We start from the raw sequence: 16,935 nt of genomic DNA on the forward strand, positions 1-16,935 counted from the left end.
CTGAGGCAGACCTGAGAAGGCTCCAGGCCTGTATGTTCCAGCAGCTCTTTCCTGGAAGCCAGAAGGCATATGCAAATCATTGCATGTCAGGGCAGGTGAGCCAGTGGTCACGTGGCTAGGGTGTTCAGGGACTAGGTGCTCACCCGACTGTGGAGAGCTAAGTTCCTGCTGATTCTGTGCCTTGTCGCCCATAGCCAGCAGCAGTTCTTAACCTTGGCTGCACATTAGCCTTGGCTGGGGAGTTTTTCACAAAATGCCAGGGCCCAGAAATTATGATTCACTGGGATAGGCCCTAGACATTGGTATTTTCTTTAATATCTTCAAATGATTTTAATGTACAGAATGATTTTAGCGTGCAGCCAGGGCTAAGGACCACTGATGTGGAATATAAACTTGGTACCTGGTACAGTATTTTTTGGTACAGCTATGGTTTTCATCAGTGCAGTTTTGTTCTCGTGGTCTCCACCCTAGACCATGAAACGGGGCATGGTGGTATGAGATAGGCCTGTGGCGCTCACTGTTGGTCAAGGTTGACATGAAAGAGAGGGCTGGGTGAGTCGCGTTCATGGAGCCCCCAGGTGTTTCCTTGGGGGGCCTCCTGACAGGGGAGTTTCTCCAGCTAAAAAGTCTCAAGATTCAGTGCAGAGCACTGAACGATGGGAGGGTCATCGTTATTAGAAGACTGATTAAAAGTTGCCTGCAACAACAGCCTTACATCATTTCTTTTTCTGAAAACTACACTTTTCAAGATATAAAATTTAATTCTAAGTCTCCAAATTATAACCAAGCAGTTGACAGAAACTTGGCACTTCACTTGTTGGCTGGGAATATCTTTTTGTCCCTGGTTTTCCAAAATAAAAGATATGTCATTTCAACTATTTTTAATTTGGAAGCCAGCAAAAATTGTTGTGCTGTCTCCCACATTATATTAATTTCGTAAAATTGAGACCAAAATAATTTTAACTAGGAGAGATGGACTTCTTTAAAGCAGCAACTTACTTTTAGCCTCACAGAGACAGTTTATGAACAAATGGATATAAGCTAAACTGTTTCTGACTTATTAGTAGCTCATCCATTAAACAGCAAAGGTGTTCACATATAAATGTAGGGTGTAGGCTAATGTGTTTGTGTCACATACTGTAGTCTTCCATCGGCCTTTGTTCTACAGCTTCCATCGATTTCACACGATTTTAAGCATCTGTAGTTACAATACAGTTTTTGTATAAATGGTAGCTCCCAATCTTGCTTTACCTTTGTTTGTGCTGCTGGAGAAGGAGGGATGGGAGATGCCCATTGAACCCAGTCATCCTCATTGCCCAGTGGCTCTGATTGCCTTTCTGTAAAGGCAGTCATCTCAACAAATGAGCCTTCTTCCAAGTAAATGCCATCCTTGTGTTATTCACACCCTACGATGGCCGTGCCAACAGCCAGGGGGCTCTCCCACTCCCCACGCCTGGGCATGCCTTCTCCAGTCAGGTGATTTTTGACAGTCTCCCTTTGCATTTTTAGTTGGGCCCTTCCTTTTAACCCTGCCTTGCTTTTCTGGTGATGGCCCCTCGCTGATCCTGTGACAAAAATTCCTCATGTGAGCAGTGCATTCAGGGGCCTTATATTTGTAAGCAGCTTGAATGCCCTTTTGAAATTCTCGACTTTATTGAACTTGGTGATTCATATGAGAGGAAAAGTGTGACTCTTTCTTATTTTTCAGTGACTTGCCAGTCATGAGACAAGCACTGACCTGAGTTAAAGAAAGGGGCAGGTGGGATTATAAGTAAGTGGGACCTGGAGGATTATAAGTAAGTGGGGCCTGGAGGATTATAAGTAGGGCCTGGAGGATTATGAGTAAGTGGGGCCTGGATTGCTTACACACATAGGTGTTGAAACTTGCATGGACAGAGTTCTTACGCTAGTTACTCATTGCTTATTATTTTTACTTTATTTAATACTTGCTCACTCCTTTGAGCCTCGTGGCGATGCCATAGTAGGTGGTATAAGTATTCCTATTTTACAGATGAGGAGACTGAGAAATGGAGAGGTTAGGAGTCTTGCCCAGGTTAGCACAATGAATAGGTGGTGGAACTGGGATTCTTTTTTTTTTAGACGGAATCTGGCTCTGTCGCCCAGGCTGGAGTCAGTGGTGCAATCTCAGCTAACTGAAACATCCACCTCCAGGGTTCAAGCTATTCTCCTGCCTCAGCCTCCCGAGTAGCTGGGACTAAAGGCGCCTGCCACCATGCCCGGCTAATTTTTGTATTTTTAGTAGCGATGGGGTTTCACCATATTGGCCAGGCTGGTCTCGAACTCCTGACCTCGTGATTTGGCTGCCTTAGCCTCCCAAAGTGCTGGGATTACAGGTGTGAGGAACTAGGATTTCAGGCATGAGGAACTGGGATTCTGATCCAGGCATTGTGGTTCCAGGATTCTTTTCCCCAGGCTCCCTACCCCTAAATTACAGAAAGTAGCAGGAACTTGGCTCTGTTCTCTGCCCTTCTTGTGTGTTGTGGAATTAGCCAGAATTTCAGCATGTTCTGGATGTTGTTATGTCAGACAACTTTAGAATTTGTGTTAATAGTTTTAGGCATCTTAGGAATTATTTAGTACAAATAGAGCAGTAAGAGTCGGGCCAACTGATATTTCTGTAAAGCTTCACAGCGTACGGTATATTTCTAAATACATCATTTCATAACAAGCATGTAGATGAGAAAACCAAGACTTGGGGTAAATAACTGTAAAAGAGTCATGACTGGAATCCAGACCTTTCTTTCCTGACTGTGCTAGATAGAGTGTACCTAGTTCCAGAATTGCCATCAGAGTGATTTTTTATCTTGATAGGCCCCTGGGAAATTTTACCAAAGCCTATTGTATCTGTAAAAACAAAGAGAAGTGTCATTCTCCTTGAAGGCCATTCTTTTTACTACTGTTGTTATTATTGTTGTTGCTTCTACTATTATTATTATAAGAACTATAATTAATCAAATCGCTTACAGTGAGCTGGACACTGTGCCAGCCACATCATGTAATTTCTCATTTAACCTTCACCACAGCCCTATAGGGTCTGTAATAGTAAACCTATGTTATAGATGAGGAGGCTGAGACTTAAAGGTTTCCACTGCAAGGGACAGAACAAGGATTCAGCTCTGGGTAACTGCAAAAGCTTGGCTCTTGACTACTTAATTAGCTATTACCTATTTTTTTTTTTCTCAGTTGAGCAAACTGTCTTTTGACCTCCGTCTGCTTCACTGTTTATTTTCCTTGGCTTCAAACCATGGCATCATTTCTAATGCATGCACTTTCAGTCATTAATCTGGTTAAATTTTTTATGTCTTCAAAATTACACTGAAATTTTTATCTATACTCCATCCCTTCATGTGCAGCCTCCTCCTCATGCCTACAAGTTGCCCCTCCAGCTCCCTCCCTGATGCCTTTTCCTCCCCAGCACTGCCCCCACCCATCCACCCAGCATTTCTGATGGACTCTTTTCCAGCACCTCTTGCATCAGATCATGCTCCTGTCTGTCTAGCTCTTTTTCTCCCTTCCTCCTTTCCTTCCTTCCTCCCTTCCACCCTTCCTCCCTTCCTCTCTCTCCCTTCCTTCCTTTCTCTCTCTTCCTTTCCTTTCCTGTCCTGTCCTGCCCTGTCCTGTGTTGTCTTTTTTTTCTTTCGAGATGAGGTCTTACTCTGTCACCCAGGCTGGTCTCCAACTCCTGACCTCAGGCGATCCTCCCACCTCAGCCTCCCAATTAGCTGGGGTTACAGGCGCAGGCCACCATGCTCAGCCCCAGCTCCTTTCTCCTGAGTAACCATCTCCCCACTCCTCTTAAGAACACTGTTAACAGTCTTCACCAGCTCATGAACATACCCTTCTCATTTCCATTTTTCTACCTTTACTCATGTTGTTCCCGGGGTCTGATAATTGGAACCATGGAGTTGCGTATATATTCTTCCTCTTCTTGGGAGGAGCTACGAAGTCACACTGTAAAGAGGTGGGCCTTTGGAGGGGGGAATCGTAGCCATTTCATGGTCTGCCACAGTCCAGACTTCTTCAGACTCTCTGGGTGATCCACAATGACAAAAATCATTTACAAACTGATCTGTAAATAAGAATATCAGCATATTAATTTTAAATGACAAGTATAGCAGTCAAGAGGAGATGTCATTTGGGGCAGGTGGATACTTACTTTCCTGAAAAAGGTTGGAAATATATTATTCAATCTTCAGGTTTTCTTTCTTCTAGTCTCCAGGCAAACCACTGCATTGCTGTTCATACATTTCATTCTTTGGCCATGTTAATAATAGGAATTTAAAATACTTCTTTCACATTTACTTAGGGCTTGATTGGTTTTCCAGGACCTGTCCTTCCTGCTTTTGACAAGGGAGATATCCTGTCTGTTAAGTGGATTACTGCAGATGGCTTTGTGGGTTGGTTTTAGTAGTTTAGTTTTTGCAGGGAAACTTTATGTATTTTAAAGTTCTTGAGGCACTGCTCACTTCTTGTTACCTTTGACCCTTCTCCAGAGGCTGTTTTTCCCCTTTGCCCATAGCTCTCATAGGGATCTTTACAGTCTTGGTTTGGGTACATAGACGCTGAAGGGTGGCCAAGGATTAGCTCAGGTGGGGATTAATAAGAAATATGAGATGGCTAAAATTTCACTAAACACTAATTATAAAATGATTTAAGGGAAATTAAGGAGCGAGATTTAAAAATATTTAGTGAATGTTATAAACATTCCATTTGAATATAATACGCTTAACATTTAAAAGTCATTTTTAACCGTTTTTCATTATTATTTAATTAAATCTTGGCTTTTCTTACGATTTCAGAAGGCAGTTTCTCATCCAAAGCACATCATAGTGCTGAAAGATCCCAGATCCCCAACCTGTTCCTACATATATACATACACACTGCTAACAAGGGAACTTGGTTAGATAGAACCGCACCGGCTTGTCATCTGGAGACTTAACCTCTGATTCTGGTTCTATCATTAATGAGTTGTGTGATTTTCAAGAGATCGTATAATCCTCTGAGCCTTTGTTTTCTTATTGTAAAATAAGGGAACGGAAAACAGTAATGGCTTTCATTTTGTTTCAAAAGTTCACATTTATTACATTTACATATTTAAAAAGCCAAGCAATTAGGGGGGACAAGTTGCTATTCGGTGAGCACAAAATGTGACACTCACATTTTGCTATGCTATGAAGGAGTAGAGTCTATAGCAATGTGATCATCTTGTATATTTCTAAATTTATTTTGCTGATCTCAGTTTGAAAAAATACAAGTACAGTTTCACATAGTGGCAAATGGGAACAGATTTTTAACAACTTGTCTTGTAATTTCAGGATCTCCTCAATTAAAGAAGAGTATAAATTTTTGCTTCAAAGTTGACAACATTTGGCAACTGCCCTCATTCCTTATAATAAATGGAAGATAAGCAGTATCCAAAACTCACAATATGCCCTAAAGCCATCTGTAATTCTGTGTCAACTACTTGGTTATTACTCAGTTAACTGTTATTTGGGAAATGTATTTAATCTCTCTAGGTCTGAGATTTCTCATCTGCAAAATGGGGATAATACTAGTGCCTACCTCAAAGGGTGGTGGTGAGAATTAGATAAATTAATACAGGTAAATACTTTGTGTATTACCCAGCTCATATTATGTGCTCAACAAATGATAGATCTAGCTATATCCATATATATCTACACATGTTTATTTGTCTGTCTATTAGCTGTGGTCAGAAGCTGCACCAAGCAGATACGCTTGATACACTTGAACCTACCCTTGCATTTAATTTAAGGCAGGTATGCCCAGGGGACAGCTGGCAATGTCTAGATAATTTTTTTTTTCACAACTGGGAAGTACTCCTGGCTACTAGTGCGTAGAGATGCCAAGGATGCTGTTAAACATCCTACAATGTGCAAGACAGTCCCCAACCCCGAACTCCTCCCAGCAGATTATCCAGTGCAGAGTATGAGTGGAGTTGAGGTTGAGAAACACTAATTTAAAGTATGTATGTAGGCTCTAGTAGTGCTATAATTATGTATGGACACATATGCATAGGCCTGAATTTTTTAAAAAATCATTGCAAAGGCAGCCACTTCATTACTGATGACATATGACTAGAACTGCAGCACTCCTATGAGAGGGGGAGAAACTGTATTACAAGGGCTACTACACGAATCTGAATTAACTTGTCAACATATTAGTGGTCTCCAGTATGTTGATGTTTTATATATAATGCAGTGGATGATGCACGCTTTGAACTTAAATTTTAAATTAATTAATTTTTACAATAATTTTTTTAGAACTTAAATTCAAAACAAACATTTGTTGGAACCCCTGAAACATATCCTAGGGTTCCTTGGAACACTGTTTGAAAACCATTGCTCTGTAGTCCCTTCCAGGCTCAAGAGTCTTTGGCTCTGGTTTAGGGTCAGGTCCTAAATAAAATTCTCAGTGGCCTTGCTTTTTCACAGAGCAGTTCAGCATTTACAAAATTGCCATATGCTGAACTGAAAGAGAGTTCTGTCTTATTAAGCTTAAGAAAAGTTGTCATTTTCCTTCACCAGAGGGAACCAACAGAAGTATTCATTTTGCAGTCGGTTCCTTCCCTTCATCCTCTTAGTCAAATCTTCACAAGATTTCTTCCTACCAGAAAATGTCCCTTTTCTTCAGGTGAAACCCACCCTTCCCTTTCTCATGAACAACGCTTAATTCACCCACATCACTTATTTCCCAAAGCCGCGGTTCACCTGCTGAGGGTAGTGTCCCTTTTAAAGGTAGCTGGGTGTCTTGGAGAGAAAGGAAAGGGTTTGGATGCATTTCCAGTGAGAAACTCTGAGCAAGTGTCTCTGTGAATTAGATCTGTGATTTGGGGCATCAGTTTCTTAACCTTTTGGGACCTTAGTTTCCTCACCTGTAAAATGAAGATAGTAATAACATCTATCTCCTGTGATTGATGGAAGGCTTGATCCCTGTGTAATTACTCAAGTGCTAGTTGTATACATTGTTAAAACAAATGATGGTCTTTAGAAGGAAGTTACATATATTTTCCCTAGTAATAGGGAAGATATATAGTATTTTCCCAATTACTATATAACTAGAAAATATTGTAAAATATATAGTATTTTCTAGTTATATAGTAATTTCCTAGAATTGGAAGATTGGAATCATCTTATCCCAGCAGCTTTCCCATTCCTTTCCCGCGTTTGCCTTTATCTTGAATCCTTCATAAATCCTCAAAAAAAGCTAATTTATTTCCTTTAAATGGTGGTCCACCTCCATCAAGTACATAAACTAAGAGGTATGTGTAATTGATCATCAGCGTGGCCCAGGTCCTAAGATGCTGGGAACAAACAGCGAGACAAGGAGCCTCTGGATTAGTGGGGGCTTCCTCATCACGTCAAAAGTGCAGTTATCCAGAAACTTTCAAATACATAAACAGAAGTCAAGGCAGGTGTTGTGAAAGTCCTTGACAAGTTGAGTTCCACACCTGCACAAATCTTCCTGTGTTACTAGTAGGAATGAAGTGAAGACTATGTCATGAGTCATATTGGTTGCTTTTCTCTTAGCAATTTCCCCAAAGAAAAAGAAAACGTCTTGAGTTCCACCTCTCACTGCACATGTGGGTTTTTTTTGTGAAGTGGGATAATTTAAAAGATAGTAATTATTAAGTCATATTAATTTTAAAATATAGGCTTTAGGTACTGTTCTCAATGTAAATATTTTTGGTCATTGAAAAAAGCAGGTTAGCCTTCATATTTCTGTTTTTACATCTGCTATAGAGACCCAAATGTTTGGGAAATTAAAACTTGGGCAAATGAGTGATTTCCACATGCCCTTCTGATATGTCGTTAGCTACGTTTACATTTCCTCAGCACATTACAATTTTCTGTCATTCTCTGTATTGTCAGAATGTAAACCAGGTATGTAGTGCCTTGCAAATGTATAATCCAGCAATGTACAGCTTGCTTATTGCCTTTTAAAGTGTCTTTTTGAAGTTCTGTTAAATCCAGGTTGTGCTAGCAATGCTAAATATCTTTACTTTTTCCCCCTAAGTCTCTTGTAGCACATACTCTGACTAATGCTTCTAGAAACCACTTACATGTGCAGGAAGCATCTGCTTAATGAGCTCTAGAAGTTGGGATTTGCTTCTAGGGCCTCAATAGTTTTTTTGCATCTCTTTCTTAGCTTCATCTTAGAATTTGAAAATGTTTTTAAGTAAAAGATGCGGCAATGAAGCATTTTAAAAATACTTAACCATTCACTTTAAATTGTTCCTCCTCAAAGAATCAAAGACACAGACTTAATAAACACCCTATTTAATTACTCTGTCGTGATGAACTAGGGTGCCCTTGCAAAGGACTTTATAAAGGGTTCTGGGAGAATGGTGTTGGGAGAGAGCAAGCTTTAGAAGGGTGACCAGCAAAATCCCCCAAGAAGTGGGGGAAAGGTGCAAAGGGGAGAAATGCGCTAAATAAATCAAGTCGTCTTAGGAGCAGCCTTCCTGGTAGACGTTGGAAGTACATATTTGAGGATTGCTCCGTAGCCCATTATTGCTCCCTTTGATTCAGATTCCTGTGGCATTTTCCCCAAAGGGCTAGATTTTAAGCACTTTCCTTGAGACTTTTCTGGACTCCTCCTTTAGTAATGCTAGAGTTGAAGTGATGATTAGACATTTCAGTAATGCTGTAGTCTAGGTAGAAAGGCCTTTAACTTTACTTCAAAGGTCTTATCTCCCACCTAATTATTAAATCCAGGGAAAGCACTTCTGATTGCTTTTTGTGGGATATTTTGGAGGTCTTAGTTTTTGTTAACTTCAGGTAATGTTGGAAGGCCATTGGATGCCACTAATTTGGAGCAACACATTTTACTCATTCAACAAATATATATTCATCACTAACTATGTACCAGGCACTATTCAAGGCACTTGAGACACATCAGTGTTAAAACAAAAATTGTTGGGCCAGGCGTGTTGGCTCAAGTCTGTAATCCCAGCACTTTGGGAGGCGAGGTCAGGAGGTCGAGACCATCCTGGCTAACATGGTGAAACCCCATCTCTACTAAAAATACAAAAAATTAGCTGGGTGTGGTGGCGGGCACCTGTAGTCCTAGCTACTCTGGAGACTGAGGCAGGAGAATTGCTTGAACCCGGGAGGCGGAGGTTGTGGTGAGTGGAGCCAAGATTGTACCACTGCACTCCAGCCTGGGTGACAAAGCGTCAAAAAAAAAAAAAAATTGTTTCCTTCATGAAGCCTACCTTGATTTTTTGTTTTTTGTTTTTTGAGACAGAATCTCACTCTGTTGCCCAGGCTGGTGTGCAGTGGCACAATCTTGGCTCACCACAACCTCTGCCTCCTGGGTTCTAGTGATTCTCCTGCCTCAGTCTCCCAAGTAGCTGGGATTACAGGTGCATGCCACCACATCTGGCTTTTGTATTTTTGGTAGAGATGGGGTGTCACCATGTTGGCCAGGCTGATCTCAAACTCCTGACCTCAAGTGATCTGCCTGCTTCGGCCTCCCAAAGTGCTGGGATTACAAGTAGCCACTGCGCCTAGCCATAAATTGTTAACATAATACATTTTAAAAACCATATAGCATGTGATTAGTCTGTTAAGCTAAATACTGCATAACAAAATACCACAGACTGGATGACTTAAATAACAGATTTATTTCTATGTTCTGGAGGCTGGAAGCCTAAGATCAAGGTGTCAGCAGGTTTGGTTTCTCCTGAGGCCTCTCTCCTTGGCTTGCAGACGGTCGCCTTCTCACTGTGTCCTCATGCAGACTTTCCTCTGTGTGCGTGCATCCCTGGTGTCTCTCTCTCTCTCTCTTCTTCTTCTTCTGGTTCTTTGATGGAACCAGTCACATTGCATTAGGGCTCCACTCTTATGACCTCATTTAACCTTAATTACCTCCTTCGAGGTCCTAACTCCAAATATGTTCCACACTGGCAGGTTTGGCATATGAAGGGACACAATTGAGTCCATGACAGTAGGTTATTAGGTGACGAGTATTTGGAGGGAAAAATGAAAGTTAGGTCAGGGTAAGAGAGGTTGGAAGGACTGTGAAGGTGGGGATTGCAGTTTTGAACAGGATGATTAGAGTAGACCTCACTGAGCAGGTGGTATTTGAGCCGATTGGAAGGTCAAGTATTTTCAAGTTTTGTTACAACACAGAGACCGGAAGTGGAGGTGGTGCAGTGGAGGCAGGTGAGAGACACAGCGAGGGAAGCCCATGGACCTAGATTCTGGTCCCAGCTCTGCATCTTTCTGGTAGTGAAACTTCCAGATAGTACTTTGGGCTTTTGGGGTTCGGTTTCCAAATATGCTGGTCTGTGTGAACTTGTGATTCTAGAATGCATATTCTTAGAGGAGTATGAGCTGGAAAACAGACTTTGTGCTTGAGTATTGGCTTGGAGTAGGTGGTAGGCAAGGGGTGATAGATGTTTGCTTTGGGGATTTATTTTTATCTTTTTGTTTGTTAAGATGGGATGGGCTTAAGGCTCATTCTAATAAGTGTTTCTAACTAGGACCAGATCCTCTTTCTCAAAAGATGGACACACTCAATGTAATGAATCCTAAGTTCCTACCTCATGGACTCTTAAAGGGAGCGAGATGCCTGTGAAAGTGAAAAGTGGTAGGAAGAGGGTGCTTGTCTCTTCCTTTTTGATCTTTCCTTGGTAGTATGTAGCCCAGTGGGGAAGGCCTGGTACAGTGTGGCTGAACCACAGAATCCATCCCGTAATATGCCAGTTAGCTCTGTCCTGACCACACACTCCACAGCAACCAACTATGCTAAAAATGGAAAAAGGACATTAGTGGAAAAACTGGTGAAATCTGAATAAAATGTAGAGTTTAGCTCATAGTAATGTGAATTTCTTAGTTCTGACAAATGTACCATGGTTATGTAAGATGCTAACATTAGGGAATTCTGGGTGAAGGATATATGGGAACTCTTGGAACCATCTTTGCAACTTCTGTAAATCTAAAATTATTCCAAAATAAAAACTGTTCTTTAAAGAAAAAAAAAAAAGGTCATTTTGGACTCAGTGATGACTTGGGCTACAGACATGGATTTATTCACCATAATCAGAAGAACAGTGCTAAGTACATGCCCCACTGTTTATGGATTAGTAGTGTCATCTTATAATAAGGCAAGAGTGGTCTATCTCTAGTCTGAGCTTTTCTGTTTGGCAAATTCTCCATCCTCACCTTACCAACACACCCCAGGTTTTTGCTTTGGGTATTGCCTCTGACTCATGTTAGTATTCAATATCTTATGGCAGAATAATTGCCTGAAAGCATTATTTCATAATAGGATTAGGTGGGGAGAGTGCTAATAAGTCAGGGAGGCAGTGGCATACACAGGAAAGAAGACATCTAGGGAAACCAAAGAGAAAATGCCCAGAGACTTTGTAGAGGTAGCACTTCTTAAAATATTATAGGTTCAAAAGATTCAGAAGCCCACACTTCTCAGAGTCGTAGGCCCATGGAGTGTATTGTGCGGCTTTGCCCAGGGCCCAGCCTGTTCTGATGAGGTCGTGATCCCTCCGGTTGTTAGCGCAGTGTGATTGTGCATTCCATACTTCGTGAAGTACCAGGGCAGCTAAGGAGGGGAGTGGCCTTTTATGTATATATAATCCCTTTTTTTCTTTTGACAGCTGCAAATCAGAAGGAGCCCATGAATCTTAATTTTAAAGTGAAAGAGGAGCCTAAGGAAGGGGAGTCCCTAAGCACGACTTTGCCTCGGTCCAGCTATGTGTTCAGCCCGGAATCTGAAGTGTCAGCCCCAGGCGTCTCTGAGGACGCACTAAAGCCCCAGGAAGGGAAGGGAAATGTGCTAAGGCGGGATGTGTCAGTCAAAGCAGCCTCTGAACTTCTCATGAAACTCTCAGGTATTTGATTTATTCGAAAATATTCACATTCTGATAGTTTCACTTGCAGGCCAACTGGACTGCTTCCTGCATGGGTTATAATTAACCTAATGGCAGCAATATCGCATTATTGCTGTGAACTCAAGGAATGATCAGATTACTTGGCTTAAATTCCTGTGTTGTGTGTGAGTTTGTTTGTGTATATTAGCTGTGTACCTATCTTATTAAATACAACCTTTTCCTGACTATCACTGCAAATTGTTGGAAACTACTGCTGCTTTCTAAGGTGATAGAGGCCATAATTTTAAGTGGGTTCTAATGATGTTCAAAGCTCTTCTGCTAATTGATCAAAATACCTATTCTTCCCTAATAGAGGACCTGGCATTTTGTGTATATTTATACTATACTCTTTAAGCACCATTACAAATATTTTTCTTAACTTCATAAGCATTTGAGATGGCACTTGAAGTAATTACCAATAGAGTGGCAATAAGAGATTTTATGGATAGAGAATTTTATAATGGAATATTACAATAATCTGTTCTTAAGATTAATGAATCATTCTTTACTAGTATCTGAATGTAATCTCAGCCTATTAAATGTAGGAAAAATGGCTTATAATTTGAAATTCATATAGTTTGGATTTTTTTCCACATCATCTCCTATCTGCCCTGTCCTCTCTGAAACAGGTGAAAACATGGTGTCTTTTCAATTCAAAGATAGGACTTTCAGAACATGGGAAAAAAGGATTATATCAATAATTATACTTGTCAAGTCATATCCCATCCTTAGTTCATTACCTCTTAAGCGTAATTTTTAGAAACTATATTTAAAATGCTAATATGAATCAAAAGCTGTTTTTAGTTTGGAACTTGCTGTGCTTGGAGGATGAAAGCAAGAAATGCATTAGAGAGACTCCTTTAAGACCTGTAATTTCATCAGCAGTTCTGACTGTGTTTCTGGTTGACTAGTGGGTTGGAAAGTAAGAAATTAACAGTGATTTACTTAGTCATTATATCAGAACAGTTGAAATTCCTGTACTTACCAGTTGGTGGGGTTAAGAATTCTTTCCTTTGATGTTAATTCAAAGCACATTGGCAGTTCAAGGTAACATGATTTGTTATAAATAAAGTATAATGCAATCATTACATCCTTATCATAGCTCCGTCTTCCTAAACTTTGCAGAGATAGTACAGTACCTCCTATGCAGATGAGAGGTCTAGTAAGATTGTATTATTTACTATTATAAAAGCTGAACGTTTTTATAAAGGGTGTTCAAGTGAACACATTTTTTTGTATATTTGAACTCTTCTTCCTATGTTAAATGATATAGAGTAACACATTTGTTGTTTTCTGATAAATTCAAAGAGGTCACGTAGCTCTGATTCTTCCTCCATAGCATACACTTTCACATTCCAGTGACTTGAAGTCTTATCCAACAGTGACCCCTGTCTCCCTCCTTATGGTCAGATTCCAGTATATAATATTTCTAGTTCAGAGTTTGCTGTGCAGCAAGTGTTGTAAGCAAAAGAGACTTTGGTATCACCAAAAGATAATATGCAAAAAATGAGATTTCAGGAGTGATGTTCTTTAAGGAAAAATATTTTATCTTAATCCTTTTGCATGATGAGATTTGAGACACAGGTGTGAAATCATTTTATAGATAATAATGATATCGCCCAAACAGAATATGTCTATCAGCCATGAACATTGAAAGATATTTGTGGAGAGCAGTGGTCCTTCTAAATGTGTATGTTGCCTTTGGTTGAGCACATGTGCTATGTGGTTCAGCAATAGTTGAATGGATGACACGGTCTTGTTTCCAAAGGGCATCTGCTCCTGCTTCGTGATGTGGAAATGAAAACTTGTTTGAAGACCGACAACAATTTTTTTTTGCCGTGAAAAAAAAAATCCTCAAATCCTCAGCATTTTGTGTGCAAATGACTTAGGTCAAAGAGATATGCATCACAGTCCTGATCTCTAGATGCTGTGGTCTAGTCAGAAGTAATCCAGGGCAGTGGAATCCATCCGTGTGATTTGCACTTGGAACTTAGTACGCCATACTCTAATGGCCATGGTCAGGTAAACTGGAAAGAAGTTTTTTAGTCATAACAATAGGCATGTGACTTGAAAGCAAATATCTTTTCATTCCTAAACCACAAGTTGAAGAGGACTCACCCTTAATTAGGTTTAAAGCGGATATTAGAGTTTCTAATCACTGATAGAGCAGTGCTCTTGCAAGAATGAAGTTGTTAGGAAAAAACTTTGTATGTTCTTTCCTCAAATTGTAATTTTAACAATTTCACAGTTCATTTCCTGAAAGACATCCAAGTAAAGGACTTGTGTCTTCAGATGCCCTTTTCCATGATCATTTCTGTTGCTCTATAGACAAGAGTAATTCATTTCCCAAAACGTCTGTGTCGTTGGTCAGGGCTGCACCACCAGTTTGCCCCGGCTGATACCCCCAAAGCTTTGTTGTAGCTGTTCTTGTGAACAGGAGTTCCTATTGCTTCCTGCCTTGCTTGTTTTCATTTGTAGTCTTCTGATATGCTGGGGAAAATCCTTTTGGTCAGGAAGAGTTGGGTGAGGATAATTAGTCATGCAAGGGTGATGCATGGGGCACACTTTTCCTTGTTTCGGTTTTGACCCAAGGAGTAGTTAAGATGTGGAATAAAAGGAGTTTTCTTCCCTGTTATTTATTCCCTTGAGGTTAGAAGTGGTGACCTATAGTTTAGACCCTTTCAGTCTTCTCATTGAATTACTAAGAAGAAACTAGTCCACAATTTTGGCTGCTTCATTTTCAGCTTTAAATTAATTTATGTTAAAACTCCTTAAGGATGGAGACTTGGCACCTGCCCCAGTCACATATCATGTGGAGCTTTTCTATGTGGAAAAACCTCTGTAGATATATTGTTTTCCAAATTGACATTTGTGTTTTACGGGAAAAACGCAGATGAGCTAGTGTAGGCTCAATTTTTCATTAAGTGTGCGTTTGGGAAAATCTGAGCTTTCTTCCTTCCTGTGGTTCAAGTTCTATTTCCAGTTGTTAATTGGGAAGTTGAATGCCTGACAGCTGGGCCAAGTAAATTGATTGCCATAAAGAAAGCAACACACTCTGAGGAAAGCACTGGAAGTCTGCGACTACTTGTTGTTATGTGACACAAGGCAGCCAAAATAATCAGACTTTTTGCTAAGCATATGGTTGCCAAAGATAATTCCCAGAAGTCTTCATTCAAGGAGGCCGAAATCTCAGTGTTCAACATAGAGGATATATAACATTAGATAGTGTAGAATATTTAAAGTACCTTTAAACTCTGGTTTTGCAATGTCTGGTCACCTTGCAAACTTACGGGATAGCTGTGTTATCACGGATATGATGTAATGCTGAGAGTGACACAAAATTTTGTCTGCTTTGTCTCTGCTTTGCTTTAAGAGAAGTAGCTAGATGCAAAGTGATGAAGATAAATGCCCTCTTCTTTCTTTGGGGAGTTACATGTTTCCATGGGAATGCATATATAAAATGTATCATGCATGGTTGGGTGAGCCTAGAAGTAGTAGATAAGAATGCCATTTAAAAATATGAATTCCACACACAAAAAGTACATAGTTGGAAAGCTGGAGTTATGCAGAGAAACATTAATGAAAAATTAAACATTTACATTTCTCTAGTGTGGTAAATAAAACTTTATATTAGAACTTAATTTGAAACAAGTTTATTGGTTTTAAAAATTTCTGTGCTCACCCAGAGGATTTATATTCATTTCTGGTTTATATTCATTTATTCCTGCCGAGTCCTGGAGAGCCATATAAATTATAATTGCCTCTTGTATAGGAATCCAAGCAGACCCTACATTTGAAATAACATAGTGATATGTGGTTTAGGGTGTCACGTAAATGAGATGGAGCTTCAGTTAGGAGATATTTAGAAACAGGTAAACTTGAGTAGGATGACATTTTAGGGTGAATTTAATCTCTAAGGTAAACTGAAGTGGAGAAGAAAAGAAATATTAACAGTTGTAATTAGGGCCCCTTTGGTTATAGATAACAGAAACCCTCTTCAGATAGTTTTGGCAGGATAGAAGAATTTAGTAGAAGATGCGGGTTTTGGATTGGCTTATTGATCCCAAGGGCAGGGATGCAGTGGGGCATCGGTTTTCCACTGCAGCCAGAGTCTGGAGGCCCATATGGAACCCAGGAACCACCCCCTTCCCCACCTCATTTCTGCTTCTCTCTGGACCGACAGATGGACTTCTTCTGTTACCCAGGTCACATGATGGAAAGGGGGAATTGCCAGCAGCTTCTGAGTTTATGCTTTGCTCAAAAGAATAGCCAGACAGAAATGTCTTTATCCCAATCCTAAATCCCAACCAAGTGCCTTGGCTTCAACTGGGACCCGACAGTGGAAACTTCTCTATTTAGAGATGAGGGCATGTTGAGCAGATGTGGCTGCTGCCGTTAGCCATGTGGGATTGCTGGGAGGGAGGGCAGGAGGGTGAGGTGCGAACAGGAAGATAGAACAATACATACGAACCACAAAAGGTCCAGGAATAATTATGGTGGTTGCTGTCATTTCAATATTGAGTGGAAATGTGTTGGGTGCTGTTTATCTTTCCTTCCTAAAAGGGTCTGAGAGAAAAACATCTCTAATTTGCTAAGGCAGTGCTTCTCAAAGTGTGGTCCCTAGACCAGCAGAATCATCATTAAATTTGTGGGGATAAGGAAGTGTTAGACATGCGAATTCTTGAGCCCTATCCTGGACCTAGTTGAAACTCTGGGGTGGGAGTCCCGCTGTCTGTGTTTTCACAAGCCCCCCTAGCGATTCCGACAGCTAAGGTTTGAGAAGCACTGTGCTGAGGAAATGGTTAATTGGAAAAATAAGTTTCATCCATCTGAGAAGAATGCTTTAGGTTGAAGCTGACAGAGAACAAAGCTCTATTAAATGTACATTTTACTTTTTAAAAAGAACCATCTCTCTTCAGTGAAGATTCTTTTTAATTTATTATGAAATAATGGTATCTGGGAACCTTTTTTTAGAAGGGCACATGTACCTAATAAATCAAGAT

General features: G+C 40.3%; 1 protein-coding gene across 3 annotated transcripts in view; it reads left to right on the forward strand.

Moving 5' to 3' along the window:
• Positions 1-16,935, forward strand: part of LOC105544576 (zinc finger protein 827) — a 174,983-nt gene that overhangs the window by 56,558 nt on the left and 101,490 nt on the right. For all 3 annotated transcript variants that reach the window (XM_011987130.1, XM_011987132.1, XM_011987131.1), the window contains one exon: positions 11,660-11,893. In XM_011987130.1, the coding sequence (XP_011842520.1) occupies positions 11,660-11,893 (234 nt within the window). The remainder of the gene's footprint in view (positions 1-11,659; positions 11,894-16,935) is intronic.

The sequence above is a fragment of the Mandrillus leucophaeus genome, unplaced genomic scaffold (assembly GCF_000951045.1).
Source record: "Mandrillus leucophaeus isolate KB7577 unplaced genomic scaffold, Mleu.le_1.0 Scaffold301, whole genome shotgun sequence".
Lineage (NCBI taxonomy): Eukaryota > Metazoa > Chordata > Mammalia > Primates > Cercopithecidae > Mandrillus > Mandrillus leucophaeus.